Source organism: Tachyglossus aculeatus, chromosome 21, assembly GCF_015852505.1.
Source record: "Tachyglossus aculeatus isolate mTacAcu1 chromosome 21, mTacAcu1.pri, whole genome shotgun sequence".
Taxonomy (NCBI): domain Eukaryota; kingdom Metazoa; phylum Chordata; class Mammalia; order Monotremata; family Tachyglossidae; genus Tachyglossus; species Tachyglossus aculeatus.
The window spans coordinates 17,602,530-17,628,760 of record NC_052086.1 but is presented as its reverse complement, the minus strand read 5'-3'; the positions used below and the strand labels follow the sequence as shown (position 1 = coordinate 17,628,760).

Below are 26,231 nucleotides of genomic sequence, written 5' to 3'. Positions count from 1 at the left end.
AGGGGGTGAAGGGCGGGGCGGGGGGAGGAGGAGACAAGATGGCGGCGGCCGCGGGGTCGCGCGCCTGGCTGCTGCGCGGGGTCGCGCGCTGGACCACCAGGTACGGACGCCTCAGGGGCGGGAGGAGGGGGAGGAGCAAGAAGAAGATATTAATAAATAATAATAATGATAATAATAATGGTATTTATTAATAGCTTACTATGTGCCAAGCACTGTTCTAAGCGCTGGGAGGGGATACAAGGTGATCAAGGTTGTCCCACATGGGGCTCCCAGTCTTCATCCCCATTTTCCAGCTGAGGGAACTGAGGGCCAGAGAATAATAATAATAACAATAATGGTATTTGTTAAGCGCTTACTCTGTGCCAAGCACTGTTCTAAGCACTGGGGAGGGAAACAAGGTGATCAGGGTTGTCCCACCTGGGGCTCCCAGTCTTCACCCCCATTTTCCAGCTGAGGGAACTGAGGTCCAGAGAATAATAATAATAATAATGGTATTTGTTAAGCACTTGCTATGTGCCAAGCACTGTTCTAAGCGCTGGTGGGAGGGGATACAAGGTGATCAAGGTTGTCCCACATGGGGCTCCCAGTCTTCATCCCCATTTTCCAGCTGAGGGAACTGAGGTCCAGAGAATAATAATAATAATAATGATAATAATGGTATTTTTTAAGCGCCTACTTTGTGCCAAGCACTGTTCTAAACGCTGGGGGTGGGGGGATACGAGGTGATCAAGGCTGTCCCACCTGGGGCTCCCAGTCTTCATCCCCATTTTCCAGCTGAGGGAACTGAGGTCCAGAAAAAAATAATAATAATAATGGTGTTTGTTAAGCGCTTACTACGTGCCAAGCACTGTTCTAAGTGCTGGGGGGGGGGATGCAAGGTGATCAAGGTTGTCCCACGTGGGGCTCCCAGTCTTCATCCCCATTTTCCAGCTGAGGGAACTGAGGTCTGGATAATAATAATAATGGTATTTGTTAAGCGCTTACTATGTGCCAAGCACTGTTCTAAGTGCTGGGTGGGGATACAAGGTGATCAAGGTTGTCCCACATGGGGCTCCCAGTCTTCATCCCCATTTTCCAGCTGAGGGAACTGAGTTCCAGAGAATAATAATAATGGTATTTGTTAAGTGCTTACTATGTGCCAAGCACTGTTCTAGGCGCTGGGGGGGGATATGAGGTGATCAAGGTTGTCCCATTTGGGGCCCCCAGTCTCCATCCCCATTTTCCAGCTGAGGGAACTGGGGTCCAGAGAATAATAATAATAATAATGGTATTTGTTAAGCGCTTGCTATGTGCCAAGCACTGTTCTAAGCGCTGGTGGGAGGGGATACAAGGTGATCAAGGTTGTCCCACATGGGGCTCCCAGTCTTCATCCCCATTTTCCAGCTGAGGGAACTGAGGTCCAGAGAATAAGAATAATAATAATAATGGTATTTGTTAAGTTCTTACTGTATGCTAAGCACTGTTCTAAGCGCGGGGGGGGGATACAAGGTGATCAAGGTTGTCCCACATGGGGCTCCCAGTCTCCATCCCCATTTTTCAGCTGAGGGAACTGAGGTCCAGAGAATAAGAAGAAGAAGAATGGTATTTGTTAAGCGCTTACTATGTGCCAAGCACTGTTCTAAGCGCTGGGGGGGGGGGGGGGAATACGAGGTGATCAAGGTTGTCCCACATGGGGCTCCCAGTCTTCATCCACATTTTCCAGCTGAGGGAACTGAGGGCCAGAGAATAATGATAATAATAATAATAATAATGGTATTTGTTAAGTGCTTACTCTGTGCCAAGCACTGTTATAAGTGCTGGGTGGGGGATACAAGGTGATCAAGGTTGTCCCACATGGGGCTTCCAGTCTTCATCCCCATTTTCTAGCTGAGGGAACTGGGATTAAGAGAATACTACTACTACTACTACTACTAATAATGGTATTTGTTAAGCACTTACTATGTGCCAAGCACTGTTCTAAGCACTGGGGGGGGGATACGAGGTGATCAGGGTTGTCCCACATGGGGCTCCCAGTCTTCATCCCCATTTTCCAGCTGAGGGAACTGAGGCCCAGAGAATAATAATAATGATATTTGTTAAGTGCTTACTATGTGCCAAGCACTGATCTAAGCCCCACGGAGGTTACAAGGTGATCAGGTTGTCCCACGGGGGGCTCACAGTTTTCATCCCCATTTTACAGATGAAGGAACTGAGGCTCAGAGAAGTGAAGTGACTGGCCCAAAGTCACACAGCTGACAGTTGGCGGAGCCGGGATTTGAACCCATGACCTCTGACTCAAAGGAGGGAAATGACTTGCCCAAAGTCACACAGCTGACAAGTGTGGCTCAGTGGAAAGAGCTTGGGTTTGGGAGTCAGAGGTCATGGGTTCAAATCCCGGCTCCGCCAACTGTCAGCTGTGTGACTTTGGGCAAGTCACTTTACTTCTCTGGGCCTCAGTTCCCTCACCTGTAAAATGGGGATTAAGACTGTGAGCCCCATGTGGGACAATCTGATTACCTTGTATCCCCCCAGCGCTTAGAACAGTGCTTCACACCTAGTAAGCACTTAACAAATGCCATTATTATTATTATTGTTATCTATTTTGATGGTGTTGACACCTGTCTACTTGCTTTGTTTTGTTCTCTGTCTCCCCCTTCTAGACTGTGAGCCCATTGTTGGGTAGGGACCTTCTCTAGATGTTGCTGAATTGGACTTCCCAAGCGCTTAGTCCAGTGTTCTGCACACAGTAAACGCTCAATAAGTACGATTGAATGACTGAATCTGACAGATGTGGGAACTGAGGCTCAGAGAAGTGAAGTGACTTGCCCAGAGTTGCACAGCAGACAAGGGGAAGACGAGGGATTAGAACCCATGCCCTCTGACTGCCAAGCCTGGGCTCTTTCCACTAAAGCCATGCTGCGAAAATCGACTCCAAAATAATAATAATAATAATGGTATTTGTTAAGCGCTTACTATGTGCTAAGCCCTGTTCTAAGCGCAGGGGTAGATACAAGGTAATCAGGTTGTCCCATGTGGGGCTCACAGGCTTCATCCCCATAATAATAATAATAATAATGATATTTGTTAAGTGCTTACTATGTGCAAAGCGCTGTTCTAAGCACTGGTGTAGATATAGGATAATCAGGTTGTCCCACATGGGGCTCCCAGTCTTAATCCCCATTTTACAGAGGAGGGAACTGAGGCACAGAGAAGTGAAGTGACTTGCCCAAAGTCACACAGCAGACAAGAGGCGGAGTCAGGATTAGAACCCATGACCTCTGACTCCCGAGCCCAGGGTCTGTCCACTAATCCACGCAAAATCCTTTCCTCTGTGTCGGTTAGGAGACAGCGCAGACGGTCACTCCGGGCCTTTAACCGAGGACCTCCAGCTTCCTACCTGTTAGCGGGGATTTTTTTTCCGTTTTATCATAAATGGTATTTGTTAATCCTTACTGTGTGTCAAACACTGTTCTAAACGTTTGGGATGTCCATTCAGTCGTATCTGTTGAACGGTTACTGTGTGCCGAGCGCTGTACTAAGCGCTTGGAAAGGACAAGAAGCAGTGTGGCATAGTGGATAGAGCACAGGCTTGGGAGTCAGAAGGTCAGGGGTTTTAATCCCGGCTCCGCCACTTGTCTGCTGTGTGGCCTAGGGCAAGTCACTGCACTACTCTGGGCCTCAGTTAACTCATCTGGAAAATGGGGATTGAAACTGTGAGCCCCTAGTGGGACGGGGACTGTGTCCAACCCGATTTGCTTGTATCCATGCCAGCGTTTAGTATAGTGCCTGGCACATAGGGCACTTAATAATGCCATTATTATTATTATTACAATACAGCAGTGAAGTATTGTATGTATGTATATACGTTTGTACATATTTATTACTCTATTTTGCTTGTACATATCTGTTCTATTTATTTTATTTTGTTAGTATGTTTGGTTTTGTTCTCTGTCTCCCCCTTATAGACTGTGAGCCCACTGTTGGGTAGGGACTGTCTCTATATGTTGCCAACTTGTACTTCCCAAGCGCTTAGTACAGTGCTCTGCACACAGTAAGCGCTCAATAAATACGATTGATTGATTGAATCCCAACTCACAATGGGCTCACAGTCTAGAGATAGGTACAAGTTAAGTAGGACGGACACAGTCCCCGTCCCACATGGGGCTCTCACCCCGAGTAGGAGGGAGAACCGGTATCCCTCTTTGACAGTCGGGAAACTGAGGCACAGAGAATTTAAGTGACTCATCCAAGGTCACAGTGCAAACAATTGATAGAACCGGGATTAGATCCCAGGTCCTTCTAACTCGCAGGCCCGGGCTCTCTGCACCAGGACACACTGCTTCTTGATATTGGATATTGATATTGAATATTGGTTATTGAAGTTTTGTACATGGTAGAATTCTTGTCTTGATGATCCTGGAGAATAGCGCGGCTTAATGGAAAGAGCACGGGTTTGGGAGTCCGAGGTCTTGGGTTCTAATTCCGCTCCTGCCACTTGTCAGGTGTGTGACTCTGGCAAATCACTTCACTGCTCTGGGCCTCGGTTCCCTCATCTGTAAAACGGGAATGAAGCCTGTGAGCCCTACGGTGGGACACCCTGATTACCTTGCATCTACCCCAGTGCTTAGAATGGGGCTTGGCACATAGTAAGCGCTTAACAAAAACCATCATCATTATTATTATCTTATCTGAAACGGATCAGGTTCAGCAACTCAATAGAAGATTCTTATGGCCAGCGCTTAGTAGAGTTCCTGGCACATAGTAAGCGCTGAACAAATATCATTATTATTATAGCTATGGGTCAATTTACAGAGGCTACAGAAGCTCTAGGGAGAGTACTATATTACAGACTGAGCCCCCTCCTCCCCCTTCCCATCCCCACACCTTACCTCCTTTCCCTCCCCACAGCACCTGTATTTATATATATATATGTATATATGTTTGTACATATTTATTACTCTATTTTACTTGTACAGATTTATTCTATTTATTTTATTTTGTTAATATGTTTTGTTTTGTTGTCTGTCTCCCCCTTCTAGACTGTGAGCCCGCTGTTGGGTAGGGACCGTCTCTAAGTGTTGCCAACTTGTACTTCCCAAGCGCTTAGTACAGTGCTCTGCACACAGTAAGCGCTCAATAAATACGGTTGAATGAATGAAAGCTGATTGGAGTGCAGTTTCCAATAGTGTTTGGGGGCTACCTTTTTGGGAAGGAGAATGAAGTGGGTTTGGGAAGAAAGGGAGCAAAAACTTTGTGTTCTCAAATGAAGTGACCTTAATTCTTTTCACACAAGGTGCACTGATACCTGAGATCGGTAGTTGAGTCTTTTCCTCTCGAAGTTATGTCAGTGTAGTTGTACGTGGTAGGATTAGAGAATCCCTGCTCTGACCTTGTTTGCGGTTTATGAGGAAGTCAGAATCAAGTCTGACGTGAACGGTGAGTTGTTGGAACAGGGAACGTGTTTACTGAAAGTGTCGTGTTGTATCCTCCCAAGCACTTAGTACAGCGCTCTCCCCACGGTAAGCCCTCACTAAATACCATTGATCGATTGTTGGCAGAACTGAAAAGTACAGTGGTTACAGTCAAGGCACGCACTTGTGTGCAGAGCACTGTCCTAGGGTCCGGTGTGGGTGGGAAAGAGTATAGTTGTTAATGTCAAGGAGTTCATAATTCATTAGAGTATTGTATTTTTTGAGACAGTGCTGGGGAAATGCAGGGGTGATATTTCAGATACGTGTCATTCGTTCATTCAATCGTATTTATTAAGCGCTTATTGTGTGCAGACATTGTGTGTGTTCCAAGCACTTGGGAAAGTACAGTATAGCAATAGTGACAATCTCTGCCCACACCGAGCTCACAGTCTAGAGGTGAGGAAACAGACATCAATACAAATAAATATACAGATATATACATAAGTGCTGTGATACTGGAGGTTTGAGGAAGAGCAAAGGGAGCAAGTTAGGGCCATGCAGAAGGGAGTGGGAGATGAGGAAAAGTGGAGCTTAGGCTGGGAAGACCACCTGGAGGAGAAGTGCCTTTAATAAGGCTTTGAAATCAGGGGAGAGTAGTTTTCTGTCGGATTTGAGGAGGGAGAGTGTTCCAGGCCAGAGATAGGGTGTGGGAAAGAGGTTGGAGGCGAGATGGAGGCCCCGTGAGAAGGTTAGCACCAGAGGAGCAAAATGAGCGGGCTGGATTGTAGAAGGAGAGAAACGAGGTGAGGTAAGAGGGGGTGAGGTGTTGGACTGCTCTTAAAGCCAATAGTGAGGAGTTTTTGTTTGATATGGAAGTGGATAGGCAACCATTCGAGATTTTTGAGGAGGGGGAGGCGCCACGTCCTGAACGTTTTTGTAGAAAGATTATCCGGGCAGCGGAGTGAAGTACGGACTGGAGTGGGGAGAGATGGGAGGTTGGGAGTTTATCATCATCATCATCATCAGTCGTCTCTCAGCAGGGCCTTGAAGGGAGGAAGAGAGCTAGCTTGGCGGATGGGCAGAGGGAGGGCATTCCAGGCCCGGGAGAGGACGTGGGCCGGGGGTCGATGGCGGGACAGGCGAGAGCGAGGTACGGTGAGGAGATTAGCGGCAGAGGAGCGGAGGGTGCAGGCTGGGCTGGAGAAGGAGAGAAGGGAGGTGAGGTAGGAGGGGGCGAGGGGATGGACAGCCTTGAAGCCCAGGGTGAGGAGTTTCTGCCTGATGCGCAGATTGATTGGTAGCCACTGGAGATTTTTGAGGAAGGGAGTGACATGCCCAGAGCGTTTCTGGACAAAGACAATCCGGGCAGCAGCATGAAGTATGGATTGAAGTGGGGAGAGACACGAGGATGGGAGATCAGAGAGAAGGCTGATGCAGTAGTCCAGACGGGATAGGATGAGAGCTTGAACGAGCAGGGTAGCAGAATGGATGGAGAGGAAAGGGCGGATCTTGGCAATGTTGCGGAGCTGAGACCGGCAGGTTTTGGTGACGGCTTGGATGTGAGGGGTGAACGAGAGAGCGGAGTCGAGGATGACACCAAGGTTGCGGGCTTGTGAGACGGGAAGGATGGTAGTGCCGTCAGCAGAGAATGGTAGTGATCAGTAAATCAATCATATTTATTGAGCCCTTACTGTGTGCAGAGAACTGTACTGAGTGCTTGGAAGGAGGCTGATGCAGTAATCTGCAGTGCAGACATTGGATGGAAAGGAAAGGGTGGATTTTAGTGATGTTGTGAAGGTGGGACTGACAGGACTTGGGGATGGATTGGTGACTTGTCTGGCCCAAAGGGAGCTAACAGCCTATAAATAAGATCGGTGATGGATGCAGAAAGAAATATAAAAATATTTTAATACAGCAATGCAAATTAAGAAAGCAAGAACAAGTGTTTATGATGGCCAAAGGACTGGTTTTCCAGGTCTTCCACTGCTCCATTAGGGCAGTCCAATAATAATAATAATAATAATAATAATAATGGCATTTGTTAAGCGCTTACTATGTGCTAAGCACTGTTCTAAGCGCTGGGGGGGATACAAGGTGATCAAGTTGTCCCACGTAGGGCTCACAGCCTTCATCCCCATTATCCAGATGAGGTAACTGAGGCTCCGAGAAGTTAAGTGACTTGCCCAAGGTCACACAGCCGACATGTGGTGGAGCTGGGATTCGAAGCCATGACCTCTGACTTCAAAGCCCGGGCTCTTTCCACTAGGCCATGATGAGCTTCCCAATGTCCTAAATGTTGGGAAGGTGAATTGCCAGTGTGTCACCTGAAGGGAATCGAGGACGTGTACAGTGATGCTCAGATGCACAACGTGTACGTTACTTTCAGATGTACCACATATTGAATCGATGCACTCAGTTCTGCCAGAATGTTTGTTTTCACTAAGCATTTTGGATTAAGTGCATCCGAGAACCAGTGCAAGCACTTCTCCCAGGCAGGGGGCTTCCTGGGGTGGGCATGGGGAGGGCAGAATAGTAAATGGTATTGATCGTTTAACTATTATTTAACCTCTGCTTTCAGCAATGCCAGGAATAACTGGGTAAGAGCAGGCAGCATCCTGTGGAGCCCTGTATCTCCTCCCCTTCTTCCATCACCTTCTCACATCTCTGCCCAGAGATGTTTCCTGCTTCCCAATCAATCAATCAATCAATCAATCAGTCGTATTTATTGAGCACTGACTGTGTGCAGAGCACTGTACTAAGCGCTTGGGAAGTCCAAGTTGGCAACATATAGAGACAGTCCCTACCCAACAGTGGGCTCACAGTCTAAAAGTAAGGTCAGAGTCTGAGTGGATGTACTGAGAAGCAGCTACAAAGAAGCAGCGTGGCTCAGTGGAAAGAGCACGGGCTTGGGAATCAGCGTTCATGGGTTCGAATCCCGGCTCTGCCAATTGTCAGCTGTGTGACTTTGGGCAAGTCACTTAACTTCTCTGGGCCTCAGTTACCTCATCTGTTAAATGGGGATTAAGACTGTGAGGCCCCCATGGGACAACCTGTCACCTTGCAACCTCCCCAGCGCTTAGAACAGTGCTTTGCACATAATAATCGTTTAATAAATGCCATTATTATTATTATTATGTACTGGTACATCATTCCCTCATGTTTCTCCAATCAGTCAGTCAGTGGTATTTACTGAGTTCAAAGCAGTATACTAAGAAAAAGGCTGTGCATAAAATTCTAAATAAATTCAAATCAGCACAGTTATTGTAAGAATGAGTTGAGGTGCGTAAAATTATAAATAAATTCAAATCAGTACAGTTATTGTAAGAATGAGTTGAGAGGAAGAGTGGGCCGTGGACGATGCTGGTTGGTTGAGTCCGCATAGGAGCTTAAGCAATGCCCTTATTAGCTTCCTAAATTACCCCCTAGGAGCACATCATGGGCCTCAAATCTATGAATTTATTTCAGCCTTTTTTGAACCTAAAGCCTTGCCTGCACAATTTTATATAGACATGAATTCCACGTTTATTGTTTGTTTTGAACCTACCACCTTCAAGCTTCAAAGAAGGTCCCATTATCTTGATATTGTGGGTTTTAGTGAACTAATAATAATAATGATAGCATTTATTAAGCACTTACTATGTGCAAAGCACTGTTCTAAGCGCTGGGGAGGATATAAGGTGGTCAGGTTGTCCCACGGGGGGCTCACAGTCTTCATCCCCACTTTACAGATGAGGTAACTGAAGCCCAGAGAATAATAATAATAATAATGATGACATTTATTAAGCGCTTACTATGTGCAAAGCACTGTTCTAAGCACTGGGAGGTTACAAGGTGATCAGGTTGTCCCACAGGAGGTTCACAATCTTAATCCCCATTTTACAGATGAGGTAACTGAGGCCCAGTGAAGTGACTTGCCCAGTCACACAGCTGACAATTGGCGGGGCTGTGATTTGAACCCATGACCTCTGACTCCAAAGCCTGGGCTCTTTCCACCGAGCCACGCTGCTTCTCTAATTCTATAATTAGACTTAGAGAAGCAACTACAATTCTGGTTTCGTCCATTGAACACGTAGGATATTGGTCATGATGGCAAAGTAAAGCTGTGTAATAAGGGGCTGTAGGTGACACTGATGGAAAATATTTGGGAACTTCGGATGTAATTAAGTGGGTCTGAGAAGGCGTGTGTTGTGATGGCCAGTAAAGTGGCTAATGCATTTAGCTTCTTGACTTCCCGGAGACCGTATTAATCATGGCGTCTTCTCCCCTAGAAAAACAAGTTTTTCTAGCATATGCAAAGCCTCACTGTTCTGGTATATTAGATTGGAGTGCAAACTCTAATTGACAGTACAAGTCTTCCCGTAAAGATGTGGGCGAAATGATTTCTTGACGTTGAACCAGACCTTCCTCTAATCTATCGTGCCCTGCCCAGACCCGCCCAATCCCCGGGTCATGGTACTATCCCTGGCATGGAGCCGAAATGTACTTTGATTTGCTTTTATCAAAACCAGAACAATGGACATGTTTGTCGTTTTTGTTTGCTGCCGCTGCTGTTTGTTCCTGAATCAGGGCAGCTCATTGCAGAACTCAGCTCCCAAATCCCAAATTTGTAAAAGGGAAAAACTTCCAGCCCAGCAACAAATCTTTAAAAGCAGCGAGTCAGACTCAGATAGTTTTTACAAGAGTAATTATCATCAATCATCATCATCAATCGTATTTATTGAGCGCTTACTATGTGCAGAGCACTGTACTAAGCGCTTGGGAAGTACAAATTGGCAACATATAGAGACAGGCCCTACCCAACAGTGGGCTCACAGTCTAAAAGGGGGAGACAGAGAACAAAACCAAACATACTAACAAAATAAAATAAATAGAATGGATATGTACAAGTAAAATAAATAGAGTAATAAATATGTACAAACATATACATATATACAGGTGCTGTGAGGAAGGGAAGGAGGTAAGATGGGGGAGATTTACTAAAGAATTACTAAAGAATCGGTATGAACAAAAGTTTTTCCCATTTATGATCTTGTTCAAACACACCCAGTCCCTTCGTTTTATGGTTACTAATCCTCAAAGTGCACTAGTTTGGGCTTGGCAAACAAGAGGATCAATCTATCAGTGGTATTTATAGCATGCTTACCGCGCCTGCTTGGGAGAGTACAGTGTAATAGAGTTGGTATTCAATGCTCCCTGCCCACAAGGAGTTTGCAGTCTAGAGGGGGAGGCAATCATTAAAATAAGTTACAGATAGTGGAAATGGCAGAACCCAAGGATATGTTCATAAGGGCTGGGTTGGGGTGACTAACAAAGTGCTTAATCAATCAATCAATCAATCGTATTTATTGAGCGCTTACTATGTGCAGAGCACTGTACTAAGCGCTTGGGAAGTACAAATTGGCAACACATAGAGACAGTCCCTACCCAACAGTGGGCTCACAGTCTAAAAGGGGGAGACAGAGAACAAAACCAAACATACCAACAAAATAAAATAAATAGGATAGAAATGTACAAGTAAAATAAATAAATAAATAAATAGAGTAATAAATATGTACAACCATATTAAGCTTAAGGGGTAGAGACCTCCGTTCATAGGCGATGGAGAAGGGAAGGTGAATTAGGGGAAATGAGGAGTTTGTCGGGGAAGGCCTCTCTGAGGAGATGCGATTTAGGAAGGCTTTGAAGATGGAGAGAGTGATGGTCTGTCGGAAATAAAGGGGGAGGGAATTTCACGCCAGAGGAAGGAGTTGGCAATGAGACAGACAAGATCGAGATTGGGTTGTAGTGGGAGATGTGAGGTAAAATAAGAGAGAGACAGAGCTCTTTTTTTATGGCATTTGTTATGTGCTTACTATGTGCCAGGCACTGTATTAAAGGCTAATCAGGTTGGACACGGTCCCTGTCCCACATGGGGCTCACCGTCTTAATCCCCATTTTACAGGCACAGAAAAGTTAAATAACTTGCCAAAAGTGATCTGACAGGAGCACCCATCTCTCAGTTCCCTGTAGTGGTGGTGCAGATAAAAGATTAACTGGTAACTAGTTGTGAATTGGTGCTTCGTCAAAAATTGTTCTAGTATATTGTTCTAGTAATATAGTATATTCTTGCACAGCTGTGCGCCTTTTTGTGAATGAAATAGTGTCTTCAGTCCAGTTCCTAATTAACTCATGACATGACACGGTGTTTCCCCAAAGACTGACTGGAATTGTTCAGCAGCTTTAGGAGATTATTCAAGGGCCAAACAGACCAAAGACAAACCTCCTTTTCTCTTCTTCAGAGGTAATCATTCTAGGATAAGGTTGTGGCATGTTAATAAATGAATGCCATAGTCATGGCAACATTTAATAAATATCAATAATAAAAAATAGCTTGTGGAAACCTTGTACTGCTTACTTTGTTCTTCTTTTTGGGAAAAAACCCCCAACAGTTTTCAATGATTTGGGGGTTTTTTTGCACTGCTAGTCCTGCCTCTTTCAATAGCATTGAACAACTAATATTGCATATTTTTACTATCAAATCCATGTGAGGTTATAGTTTACACTTTTTGCAAATTCTGACAAAATATAAAATATTTTAGCCTTTTCAACTGAGAATACTTTTAGCAGAGAGACAGTGCCTCTAAAACACTGAATTCAGTGTCTCTGAATTGCTCCGTGAAAGAGCAGTTTTCTTATTTGATATTTCTCCCCCATCAGCGTATCCCTACTTAGAAAAGTTTCTTGTGCTTTGTGCATGCTGCATCTTGAAAATCCTTTTTCGTTTTTTTCTTTTCTCGGTTCCGTTTTGGCTGGTTAGCCTCCGGCAATCCGAAGCTACTTCTCTGACCCGATTTCTGGTTTCCTGGAAGCAGCTGCCTCTCCGAGGCTTTCACTCAGGTGAGTAAATGCTCTTTCACTTGAAGGACAGAGCTCCGGCCAGGCATTTTGAGATAGATCTAGATGTCTCGAAATCCAGAGCTTCTGGTATACCTTGATGCTTTCTTAAAGGATTGAGATTCGTAATATCTTATCCTCGTCACAGTATCAAGTCAGTTACCATTACTTATCTAGAAATTGAAGTCCAAGACTCAGTTTTTGGAAAAGGTGATGTTTAGTCAGTAACCGTTTGGGGAAAAAAAACCCACCCGTTTTCAAAGCAGATCTTTCTGGCTTGTCTTACCATGTCAAATTACTTTTTGCGATGCTATAGCCCAGGGCTAGATGCAGACGCATGATTACCTGAGACAGGAAAAACTCACCACCATTCCCTCCTCATGAGGCACAAGGTGACTACATTATCCCTTTTTTATGGTATTTGCTCTACTAAGTACTGAGGTAGTTACAGTTAATCAGGTTGGACACAGTCCATGTCCCACAGTCTTAATCCCCAATTTACAGATGAGGTAACTGAGGAACAGAGAATGTAAGTGACTTGTCCAAGGTCAGCCAGGTGACGGAGCCGGGATTAAAACCCAGATCCTTCTGACTCAAAGACCCGTGCTGTGTGCCCAGGGTTTCTCACAATACCTGCAAGAGTACACATCATCCTGTGAGTCATCATTATGTTGTAAGAGACGCCACATGTGTGCCCATATCATAAGATAATGATGTCACGCAGAAGCCTCTTGGAGCCCTTTAACGAGAGCATTTCTCTGGAGAAACCCCCACTGCTCCAGAGCCATGGTGATCCCTCTTCACACTTGCACCACTTCTGACTTGGACTTAATTAATTAAGTCCAAGTTAATTGCCTCTATATCCACGCCCGCTCTGACAAAACCCTTCTGAAGGTGTTCCCTGAAGCCGCTGCTTACCTCAGATATCCTCTGAAGCTGATGTCCTGATGTGGCCCATCATTAGCACATTTGGGATAAAACCCCAAGGTTAATGAGGAAGAAACAAATTATTGCTTGTGCATTAAAATGTATTGAAATGGTGGTTGGGTATTTTTTGTTGATTTTTTTTTTTAATGGTATTTGTCCAAGTGCTTACTATGTTCCAGGCACTGCACTAAGCTCAGGTGGCTTCAAGATAGGTTGGACAAAGTCCATGTCCCACATGGAGCCCACAGTATTTAACCCCCATTTTACAGATGAGGTAACTGAAGCACAGAGAAGTTAAATAATAATAATAATAATGGCATTTATTAAGCGCTTACTACGTGCAAAGCACTGTTCTAAGCACTGGGGAGGTTACAAGGTGATTAGGTTGTCCCACGGGGGGCTCACAGTCTTAATCCCCATTTTACAGATGAGGGAACTGAGGCACAGAGAAGTGAAGTGACTTGCCCAAAGTCACACAGCTGACAATTGGCAGAGCCGAGATTTGAACCCATGACCTCTGACTCCAAAGCCCGTGCTGTTTCCTTTGAGCCACGCTGCTTCTCTTAAATGACTTGCCCAAGGTCACACAGCAGACAGGTGGTGGAGCCAGAATTAGAACCCAGGTCCTTTGGGTCTAATAGGTCATGGGTGTTTGTGGAGTACATTATGTTACTATATAAAATTCTGCTTTATTTCTGGCTCTGAAGACCAGGAATGCATCATGACTTTATGAAGTAATGAAGTTGAGGATATGGAAAGAGTGGAAGGGCGGGGAATTCAAAAAAACTGAAAAGGCTCTGATTTTTGCTATATTTAAAAAGATCATCATCATCAATCGTATTTATTGAGCGCTTACTATGTGCAGAGCACTGTACTAAGCGCTTGGGAAGTACAAATTGGCAACATATAGAGACAGTCCCTACCCAACAGTGGGCTCACAGTCTAAAAGGGGGAGACAGAGAACAAAACCAAACATACTAACAAAATAAAAGATCATTCATTACCCTTTTTCTGGAAAAAGAAAACATCCTCAGACATGCCAAATTAAAGGATGTGCGGGTGCTTAGGAAAGAGTAAAGGAACCGTGTTTAATGCAAAGGGAAAAATACAGGCAGAGTCCGTCAGAATTCTTGAAGAAGAAATAGAGCTGAGGCACCTATAAATTAAATTGTCTTCCAACTCTGTTGTATTGTCCACATTCATTCATTCGTTCAGTCGTATTTATTGAGCACTTACTGTGTGCAGAGCACTGCACTAAGCACTTGAGAGAGTACAATATAACAATAAACTTCCTTGCCCATAACGAGCTCACTGTCTAGAGGGGGATACAGACATTAATACAAATAAATAAACTACAGATAGCTACATAAGTGCTGTGGGGCTGGAAAGGGGGGATTAATGAAGAGTGCAAATCAGGGTGATGAAGAAGGGAGAGGAGGCTTAGTGAGGGAAAGAAGGAAGGCTTAGTGAGGGAAGGGCACTTCCAAGGGCTTAGTACACTGCCCTGCACCATAATAAGCGCTGAATAAATTGAGTGATTGATTGAAAAATATAGACAATACTAAAAGTGAATGGATCAGTTTATGGGGAAAGTCTTATCATCCTTTTTAGAAGTGGTGGCTCCTTGTGGGCAGGGACCATGTCTACTGACTCTGTGATACTGTATTCTCCCAAGCGCTCTGCACACCGTAAGCGCTCAGTAAATACCACTGACTGATTGACTGCACAACCCCTGCTGCCCCTGGCAGGAGTGAGGCAGGGCCAGATTGGTATGGGACCGTGGAGAGCAGGGAGCAGAGGGGTCTGGAAGGAGTCCTTCCCCTCCCCACAGCACCTGTATATATGTTTGTACAGATTTATTACTCTATTTTACTTGTACATATTTACTATTCTCTTTATTTTGGAGAAGCAGTATGGCTCAGTGGAAAGAGCCCGGGCTCTGGAGTCTGAGGTCAGGGGTTCAAATCCCGGCTCCACCAGTTGTCAGCTGTGTGACTTTGGGCAAGTCACTTTACTTCTCTGTGCCTCAGTTCCCTCATCTGTAAAATGGGGATTAAGACTGGGAGCCCCTCGTGGGACAACCTGATCACTTTGTAACCTCCCCAGCGTTTAGAACTGTGCTTTGCACATAGTAAGTGCTTAATAAATGCTATTATTATTATTGTTATTTTGTTAATGATATGCATTTAGCTTTAATTCTATTTATTCTGACGACTTGATACCTGTCCACATCATCATCATCATCATCAATCGTATTTATTGAGCGCTTACTATGTGCAGAGCACTGTACTAAGCGCTTGGGAAGTACAAATTGGCAACACGTAGAGACATGTTTTGTTTTGTTGTCTGTCTCCCCCTTCTAGACTGTGAGCCCGTTGTTGGGTAGGGACTGTTTCTATATGCTGCCGACTTGTACTTCCCAAGTGCTCAGTACAGTGCTCTGCACAAAGTAAGCGCTCAATAAGTACGATTGAATGAATGAATGAATGAAAGTGGTGGCAAGCTGGGGCGGTGGGGGCCTCACCCACTTGGAATTGTAACTGTGGTGTCACCCCACCCACCCACACAACTTTTGGGCTTGCCCTTCCCAACCCTCGTTATAAAATGGGGTCCATCTGGTAACTACAGACACAGCAGGACTCCAGGTTGTGATGACATGATAGTCCTGCCTTCAGTGGTGAACGTGCACCCTACCAAGCCCCAGTGCCTTTCCCTGTGTTTCGTCCTGCCCAGGCTGGGTCTTTTTTTACCCCTTCTCAATCAATCAATCGTATTTATTGAGCGCTTACTGTGTGCAGAGCACTGTACTAAGTGCTTGGGAAGTACAAGCTGGCAACATCTAGAGACGGTCCCTACCCAACAGTGGCCTCACAGTCTAGAAGGGGGGAGACAGAGAACAAAACCAAACAGATTAACAGAATAAAATAAATAGAATAGATATGTACAAGTAAAATAAATAGAGTAATAAATATGTACGATCATATATACGTATATACAGGTGCTGTGGGGAAGGGATGGAGAGGGGGACGAGGGGGAGAGGAAGGAGGGAAGTCCAAGTTGGCAACATCTAGAGACGGTCCCTACCCGACAGTGGGCTCGCAGTCTAGAAGGGGGAGACAGAGAACAAAACAAAACATATTAACAAAATAAAATAAATAGAATAAATATGTACAAATAAAATAGAGTAATAAATACATACAAACATATATACAGGTAAAATAAATAGAGTAATAAATACATACAAACATGTACGTATATACAGGTAAAATAAGTAGAGTATTAAATACATACAAACATATATACATATATACAGGTGCTGATCACCTTGTATCCCCCCCAGCGCTTAGAACAGTGCTTTGCACATCGTAAGCGCTTAACAAGTACCATCATTATTATTATTATTATAGCGCTCTGCGCACAGTAAACCCTTCAGTACGATGGATTCTCGGCCCCGTGTGTGCATGTTTTCATCCCAAGCTATACTGACCACCGTAAAACACCTACATATCTCTAAGGGCAGTATATGTTCATGCTATTGTGATAATTCCGAGAAGTCACGGACGGGAAGGAATCTTAAAAGAGACGGCAAGACCATTTCAGTGTCCTCCACAAGGTCTTGAAGGTGAGGCCTTTGAACATATACAAAGCCTTCCAACGTGTAAATTATCGCACTTGTCCCAGCTATTGGGGAAGTCACTGCGGGGGTCAAAGCTGGGAAAAATAGAAAAACATCTGGGTCAGGGAACACGTCTGTCAACTCTATTATGTTGTACCCTTCCAAGTGCTTAATACAGTGCTCTGCACACAGTAAGTTCCCAATAAATGATTGATTTCTGAGGCCTTTAAGCCTGAAGTGGGCACCACTCTACAGCACTTACATAGGCTCTTTAACAATAATAATAATAATAATAATAATAATGGTATTTCATTCAGCCATATTTATTGAGCACTTTGTGCAGAGCACTGGGAAGTACAAATCATTTGTTAAGCGCTTACTACGTGCCAGGCACTGTACTAAGCACTGGGGTGGACATAAGCAAATTGGGTTGGACACAGTCCCTGTCCCGCATGGGGTTTACAGTCTTAATCCCCATTTTACAGATGAAGTAACTGAGGCACAGAGACGTTAAGTGACTTGCCCGTAGCACAAGGAACTTGGGGAAAAGATGATGGCATTTGTTAAGGGCTTATTATGTGCAAAGCACTGTTCTAAGCGCTGGGGGGGGGAATACAAGGTGATCAGGTCGTCCCATGTGGGGCTCATAGTCTTAATCCCCATTTTACAGATGAGGGAACAGGCTCAGAGAAGTGGAGCCCGCTGTTGGGTAGGGACCGTCTCTATATGTTGCCAACTTGTTCTTCCCAAGCGCTTAGTACAGTGCTCTGCACACAGTAAGCGCTCAATAAAAACGATTGAATGAATGAATGAAGTGACTTGCCCAAGGTCACACAGCAGACATGTGGCAGAAGTGGAATTAGAACCTGTGACCTCTGACTCCCAAGCCCAGGCTCTTTCCACTGAGCCACGCTGCTTCTGTATGCCATGGGATCTCAGAAACATCAAGAATAAAGGGGAAAAATCAGATCGTGACAATTATCAAGGCCTCTCGATACTCTTCTTTGCTGGTGAAATCCTAGCCAGAGTAGTCCCAGATTGACTACTAAAGAGTGAGCCCACTGTTGGGTAGGGACCGTCTCTATATGTTGCCAACTTGTACTTCCCGAGCGCTTAGTACAGCGCTCTGCACACAGTAAGCGCTCCATAAATACGATTGATTGATTATCATCACCAGAAAGCTTCTGGCAATAAACTTCTCTGTGCCTCAGTTACCTCAACGGTAAAGTGGGGATTAAGACTGTGAGCCCCCCGTGGGACAACCTGATCACCTTGTAACCTCCCCAGCGCTTAGAACAGTGCTTTGCACATAGTAAGCGCTTAATAAATGCCATTATTATTATTATTATTATTAAATAATAATAAACAGAAAGCGCTCAATAAATACAATTGAATGAATACTAAAGGTGTTTGAGTGCCCTCTAGGTGCAATGCACGGTACTGATAATAATAATAATAATAATGGCATTTATTAAGTGCTTACTATGTGCAAAGCACTGTTGTAAGCGCTGGGGGGATACAAGATCATGAGGTTGTCCCTCGTGGGGCTCACAGTCTTCATCCCCATTTTACATATGAGGGAACTGAGGCCCAGAGAAGTGAAGTGACTTGCCCAAAGTCACCCAGCTGACAAGTGGCGGAGCCGGGATTTGAACCCATGACCTCTGCCTCCAAAGCCCGGGCTCTTTTCCACTGAGCCACGCTGCTTCTCCAGCTACTGATCCCAGCATGGCACAGTCCACGCCATCTTGGCAACGTATTAGCTTCTGAAATAGTGCAGAGAACAGCACAAAGACCACCACGTGTTTGGGGTTTTTTTTTGTTTTGTTTTTTTATGTAAAAGCTTCTAATACCATTGATAGATCTGGAATTAACTTGGGAAATTTGGTTGTCCAGAAGAGTTCTTCAAGGTTCTGAGACCAGTGGAAAGAGCCCGGGCTCTGGAGTCACAGGTCATGGGTTCAAATCCCGGCTCCGCCAACTGTCAGGTGTGTGACTTTGGGCAAGTCACTTCACTTCTCTGGGCCTCAGTTACCTCATCTGGAAAATGGGGATTAAAAAACGTGAGCCCCCCGTGGGACAGCCTCAGCACCTTGTAACCTCCCCAGTGCTTAGAACAGTGCTTTGCACATAGTAAGCACTTAACAAATGCCATCATTATTATTATTATGACTCCACATTGTGGGCAGGGAGCGTGTCCACTAATTCTCTTCCAAGCTCCTAGTACAGTGCTCTGCATATTGGAAGCGCTCATAAATACCATTGATTGGTTGATTAAATGGCTGGCCCAGTCAGAACTAGGGGTGTAATAATAATAATAATGATGGCATTTATTCAGCATTTGCTATGTGCAAAGCACTCTTCTAAGTGCTGGGGAGATTACAAGGTGATCAGGTTGTCCCACAGGGGGCTCACAGTCAATCCCCATTTTACAGATGAGGGAACTGAGGCACAGAGAAGTTAAGTGACTTGCCCAAAGTCACATAGCTGACAATTGGCGGAGCCAGGATTTGAACCCATGATCTCTGACTCCAAAGCCCGGGCTCTTTCTACTGAGCCATGCTGCTTCTCTGTAATATCTGATCCATTGCCCATCACCAATGATAATAATAATGATGGCATTTATTAAGCGCTTACTATGTGCAAAGCACTGTTCTAAGCGCTGAATGGAGTAAAGCACAGGGCTGGTCCTGTTCCATTCACTCTGTGCAGTTATGTTGGAAGATAAGAATATGTTTCCATTCCTCTGGGAAACTCTTCCAACTCAACAGACTTCAGGTTTTTATTTAAAGTCCATCGGGCCATCATTCAAGAATTGATTTGTCCAGGTGACGGCATCCTAGAAGAACAAACCCAAGAGGATAAGAGAATTATTGTAAACCACTTAATTTAATCAGCCAGGTGTTAACACACTTATGGTCAGTTAAAAAAAAAAAATCAAGGTTATGTACCAGCCTCCACAAGGAAAACAATGAAAAATTTATATTGGCAACACAGAACTATACACCAATTCAGTTACCTAACCAGCCTCCACAAGGAAAACAACCAAAAATTTATATTGGCAACACAGAACTATACACCGTCACAAAATTCAGTTACCTAGGCAGCAACCAAAGATGCAGTGATAGAAAAAGATTAAATACCATTTATTGAAAGGAAAAAGCTGAATCAAAGACCAGCACATTGTCCAAGAGACTGAGAGATCTTCTTACCCACATCCTTGGCTGCTGGGGTTTGTGTGCCTCTCTGCCTCTTTGGACCTCATGTGTGTGTCTGTGTATCTTTCATTCAGTCATATTTATTGAGCGCTTACTGTGTGCGGAGCGCTGTACTAAGCGCTTGGAGAGTATCAACTTTCCCATCCCCAAATATGTCTTTCTATTTTTCCCCAGCCCTTTCCCTCTGGGTGTCCCACCTCAGAAGTACCCAAGTGGGCATTCCTCATCCTTTCTGTCAAATATTTTAGTAGTAAGAAGAAACAGTCACAGAAAAAACATCTTGTTATTGCTAAAAAAAAAAGTGTTTTGTCTTTGAACAGATGCAAGAAATTTCCACACTGCCCCTGCCCGGGCATTTCTCCGTCTGCGCCCATTCCACTTTCTAGTTGCCACGGGAGGCGGGTACGCAGGATACCGTCAGTATGTGAAGTACCGAGATCATCAGTTGGAGAAACTGGGAATTGAAATACCTCCCCAAATTGCAGGGGAATGGGAGGTAGGTTGCTTTGATGGGTTTTATCCATTTTCTTTCTAAATCTCTCTCTTCCGTCCAGCAGTGTTGACTTGCTTTTATAAATTGAGTATTGTTTTGGGGGTTTTGTCTGCTGTTTGACTTTTAGAGTATTTTTTTTTGGTCTCCTCTGATTCAGATTTGGCTGGATTTGGATTTAGAGGTAGTGCAAGCTTTCCTTGCATGTACATCTTTCTAACCTAATGCAGGTCTAGTCTCAGATCACTGCTAAAAGATCTTACTGCTGGTCACCTGCTATTTCATTCTTCTGGGTATATGTGGCTCTGTCAGTGCCCAAGTGTTTGCTGTTAGCCCCTCTGGTTTTTCTTTCTTGGATTTCAAACTGTTTGAGCTCAGTTTGTTGCTTTGTGATGTGGATAAGCGTCCAGGGGTACTAGAATGAAATCACCAAATTCCTTTCCTTTTAGCGCTTACCTCTGACAGCCCCAGGAGTCCTTATGTAAATGCTTTCATCCTTCTGTTGTTGGATCTGGATAGCTGTGTAGACAGTGGTCTCCATAGGACCTGAAAAAAGAGTTTTGATGTTTTGGATAGAATACAGAACCGTACGCTTGAGGTACGGCATTCCCAGTTTCCAAGTTATTGTTCCTCCTTCATTGTTATGTCTTAAAACTGCACTTGCTTTTTCGTTGCTTTGCTCCATTGCTAATCATTCTAGTTACCAGATGAAGGGTTCAGTTCCTGGACTGAAGAGCCAATAAAGTGGAATTTAGCCGAGAATTCTAGCCAAAGACTGTTGAGAAAAGCAATAGAGTTATTAGACTTTTGCCGGACTTGAGTGGTATATGGGCCTGTTATATGTGAAAGGATTTCTGATTGACAAAATCCTTCTTGAACAATTTTAAAAGGAAAACAAAAGGTAAGGTTGAAAAGTGGCAGGTTCGGATTTAGACCATTAAGAGAAGTAAGACACATTTCTCCATTTGGTGGTTTGGCTGGTAGGATCTGTTACCCCGTGTTTTCCCATGGAGTATTGCTGGTGTATCTGGAGAAGGGTTGTGTTGAAAAGAGGAACAAGTATGGGTCACCGTCTTGCTTCAGACAAAGATGAGCATGTGGTTAATCGGGACAATGATGGATAATATAGTTTCAGCCTCCCAAAAACATTTTTGAATGAATCATCCTAATATGCCTCCTTTCTCAAGGGTGTGTGTGCTACTGAGAGCATTGAGGTGTGGACTTGGTAGTTTCATGCAAAATATGCCATAAAATGATGGATAATAAATAAATAATAAATAAATAATAAGTAAAATAGCACATGAGCAGGCTTTCCTGTAACCAGCTCCACTGTGCCAAGAAACATTAGGGAAGGAGCGTGGCCTAGTGGAAAGAGCATTGGCTTGGAAGTCAGAGGACCTGAGTTCTAATCCTGGCTGTGCCATATGTCTGCTCTTTGACCTTGGGCAAGTCACTTAACTTCTGTAGACCTCAGTTACCTCATCTATATAATGGGGACTAAGACTTTGAGCCCCATGTGGGACAGAGACCACGTCCAACCTGATCAGGTTGTATCTACCCCAGCTCTTAGTACAGTGCCTGGCACAAAGTAAGCGCTTAATATACCCAGACTGAGCCCCCTCCTTCCTCTCCCCCTCCTCACCCTCCCCATCTACCCCCTGCCCTACCTCCTTCCCCTCCCCACAGCACCTGTATATATGTTTGTACAGATTTATTACTCTATTTTACTTGTACATATTTGCTATTCTATTTATTTTATTCTGTTAATATGTTTTGTTGTCTGTCTCCCCCTTCTAGACTGTGAGCCCGCTGTTGGGCTATATGTTGCCAACTTGTACTTCCCAATCGCTTAGTACAGTGCTCTGTACACAGTAAGTGCTCAATAAATACGATTGAATGAATGAATGAATGTGCCATTGGGGGAAAAAAAACAACCTTGCCACCCAAACTGAAAGAACTAAAAGAAGAGGAAAGATATCTGACCGTTACTGTTACTAAATAAATTCTGGTGTTGGTGAGTTTCAGGATGAATAAAATAAATTTGAAAACTGGAGCAGAAAAAATAAACTGTCATCCCAGAAAGTCATTAAAAAATTTGCTGAAGGTATTGGACCTTTCTACAGCTAGGCAAACTTGTCCATCAATCCTTACGTCCCCAAAGGGCAAGGCCGAAGTCACTTTAACAGTAAGATGAGAGGCAGCATAGCCTAGGGAAAATAGCTTGACACTGGGATGCTAGACACCCAGGTTCTAGTTCTTCCTGGCTCAACCACTTGCCTGCTGGGTGACCTTGTGGAAGTCACCTACCTTCTCTGGGCCTCATTTTCCTCATTAAAATAACAATGGTATTTATTAAGCGCTTACTGTGTGCTAAGCATTGAGGCAGATAAAAGAAAATGAGATAGAACACAGTCATTGTCTGACAAGGAGATCTAAGAAGGTGGGAGAAGTGGTCTTTTATCCCCATTTTACAGGTGAAGAAACTGATGCCCAGAAAAGGTAAGTGGCTTCCCTGAGTCTCACAGCAGGTAATGGTGGAAAATACTTGCTCTCCCTTCTTTTTATACCGTGAGCCCCAGGAGGAACAGGGACTCTGTCAGATCTGATCATCTTGTCTCAACCCCAACACTTAAGAGAAGCAGCGTGGCTCGGTGGAAAGAGCCTGGGCTTGGGAGCCTGAGGTCATGGGTTCTAATCCCAGCTCTGCCACTTGTCAGCTGTGTGACTTTGGGCAAGTTACTTAACTTCTCTGAGCCTCATTTACCTCATCTATAAAATGGGGATTAAGACTGTGAGCCCCACATGGGACAATCTGATCACCTTTTATCCCCCCTCAGTGCTTAGAATAGTGCTTGACACATAGTAAATGCTTAACAAATGCCTTCATCATTATTATTATTATTAATGCCATCATTATGATCAGTATTTCTCGCCTCTTAAATGCACCTTCGGTAGCATAGTATGTTGCACCATTAGGAGGTAGAGCTTTGTGGAGGTGGGAGAAAAGGAAGAAAGGCGACAGATAAAGCAGAAAAGAGAGAGGGAAAGAAGCACTTAGTACAGTACTTTGCACACAGTAAGTGCTCAATAAATATCATTGAGTAGGGAAGAGAAGAGGAAGTGGAATAAGAGGAAGGAAAAGAAATTCACCCATTTTTCCTTCTTCTCCTCTGTTGCTTTTAATAATAATAATTGTGGTATTTATTGAGTGCTCACTATGTGCCAAGCACTGCTGTAGGTGCTGGGGTAGATACAAGGCTATCAGGTTGTCCCACGTGGGGCTCACAGTTTTGGTCCCCATTTTGCGGATGAGGTAACTGAGGCACAGGGAAGTGGGGTGACTTGCCCAAGGTCACATAGCTGACAAATGGCGGAGTCGGGATTAGAATCCTTTCTGGTCTTACACCGGTACTGAGCATACCCTTGGTCCCAAAGCCCCATAGTATAGTGCCTGGAACATAGTAAGAGCTTAACAAATACTACTATCATTGTTATCATTTTTATTGTTAGTAGTAGTAGTACTCTCCTCCCCTCCCCTCCCCTCCCCATTGCCCCCATCTGCTCCTTTGCTCTACCCCCTCCCTGCCCCACAGCACTTGTGTATATATGTATGTATTTATAATTATAATTCTATTTATTTTTATTAATGATATGTGTGTATATATATATATACCTATAATTCTGTTCATAATGATACTACTGATGCCTGTTTACTTGTTTTGCTGTCTGTCTCCTCCCTTTCTAGACTGTGAGTCCGTTGTGGGCAGGGATTGCCTCTGTTTGTTGCTGAATTGTACTTCCCAAGCGCTTAGTACAGTGCTCTGCACACAGTAAACGCTCAATAAATACGATTGAATGAATGAATGAATATGTATAGGTAATGATGAGGATACTTATTATAATAGTCATGATAATAATGGTATTTTTTAAGCACTTACTATGTGCCAGGCACCGTGCTAAGTGCTGGGGTTTGATACAAGCAAATCGGGTTAGACACATTCCCTTGTCCCACGTGGGGCTCACAGTCTCAATCCCCATTTTACAGATGAGGTAACTAAGGCACAGAGAAGTGAAGCGACTTGCCCAATGTCACACAGCAGACAAGCATACAAGAGAAGCAGCATGGCTCAGTGGAAAGAGCCCGGGCTTTGGAGTCAGAGGTCATGGGTTCGAATCCCGGCTCTGCCAATTGTCAGCTGTGTGACTTTGGGCAAGTCACTTAACTTCTCTGGGCGTCATCTGTAAAATCAGGATTAAGACTGTGAGCCCCCCCGAGGGACAACCCGATCACCTTGTAACCTCCCCAACGCTTAGAACAGTGCTTTGCACGTAGTAAGCGCTTAATAAATGCCATCAGTATTATTATTATTTTTAGTGTCAACAACATCATTCATTTTTGAGAAGCAGCATAGCTCAGTGGAAAGAGCACGGGCTTTGGAGTCTGAGGTCATGGGTTTGAATCCCGGCCCCACCACCTGTCTGCTGTGTGACCTTGGGCAAGTCACTTAACTTCTCTGAGCCGCAGTTATCTCATCTGTAAAATGGGGATGATGACTGTGAGCCCCACGTGGGACGACCTGATCACCTTGTATCCCCCTCAGCGCTTAGAGCAGTGCTTTGCACATAGTAAGTGCTTAACAAATGCCATCATTATTATTATTATTTTTAGTGTCAATGATATCATTCATCCTGAAGTCACTGAAACACTCCTAATTGTAAATTTCCAAATCCATCCTGGCACTGTATATTGAAAGTGTTTTCTGTTGCTGACTCACAGGGAACCCGTTCAGTTTCCCAATCAATTTCTTCTTTCTGCTCTTGCTCGGAAAGCTCAAATCTCTGCAAGAGATTTTTCGGACCTGGATTTCTTTGGGGCCAGGAATGCTGTCAACGTAATTGAGGCCTTCAAAATGCTGGACAGGCGTCTCTGGGTGTTTGAACTAGCAGCACCACTTCATGGGATGCTCATTCTCTTCCATTTTCCACCATTCTTCCAGGAAGAGTTAACCTGAGAAAGTAAGGTTTAGCATAAAATTTGAACTCTGATCTGCAGAGCAGACTTCAGATTCAGAAACTCTTGCATAAGACGTGCTGATAATGTAAGGAAATCTGCATCTTGGCTCATTTCAAATGCTGGAGATACCATGATGAGCCGCATTACAGATTTAACAGTGGGATTATTAAATTCTCACGTGCCAGCAAAGGGTGCCCCTCTGATTGGAGTACTGAGAAGCTGGTATTAATTTGTGTAAGGACTGTACCGATAAATGAAAGAGCACAAGTCCCGAGCAGCAAATCCTCCGGCTGCATGTTACGATCCTGGGGATGGAATTTCAGTCAGTCATTGGTATTTATTCGGCACCTAGGGTACCTTGAGCCCTATACTAGAAATTTGGGAGAATGCAGCTGATGCCTAAAACCCATTCCCAACCCTCTAAGAGTCTTACAATCTAATGGACAGCTTGAATACAACTTGCCATAATAATAATTATGGTATTCGTTAAGCACTTACTAGGTGTCAGAGACATCTAAACACGTGTGTGTTTACTATTCTACTTGTTAATGATGTGCATCTAGCTTTATTTCTATTTATTCTGATGACTTGACACCTATCTGCATGTTTCTAGACTGTGAGCCCACTGTTGGGTAGGGACTGTCTCTATATGTTGCCAACTTGTACTTCCCAAGTGCTTAGTACAGTGCTCTGCACACAGTAA

At 44.3% G+C, this 26,231-nt stretch overlaps 1 protein-coding gene across 3 annotated transcripts in view; it reads left to right on the top strand.

The window, feature by feature from the left end:
• The first annotated feature begins 38 nt into the window (after positions 1-38).
• PISD (phosphatidylserine decarboxylase) overlaps positions 39-26,231 on the top strand; it is a 54,782-nt gene continuing 28,589 nt past the window's right edge. For 2 of the 3 annotated variants that reach the window (XR_005455340.1, XM_038762513.1), the window contains exon 1: positions 20,440-20,520. Coding sequence is in view for 2 of the 3 variants with exons in the window: in XM_038762513.1 (XP_038618441.1) it covers positions 20,514-20,520 (7 nt within the window). In the remaining variant the exon portion in view is untranslated. Of the gene's footprint in view, positions 101-12,186; positions 12,267-20,344; positions 20,521-26,231 lie in introns of those variants that run through there. The other variant, XM_038762514.1, reaches the window with a different exon arrangement.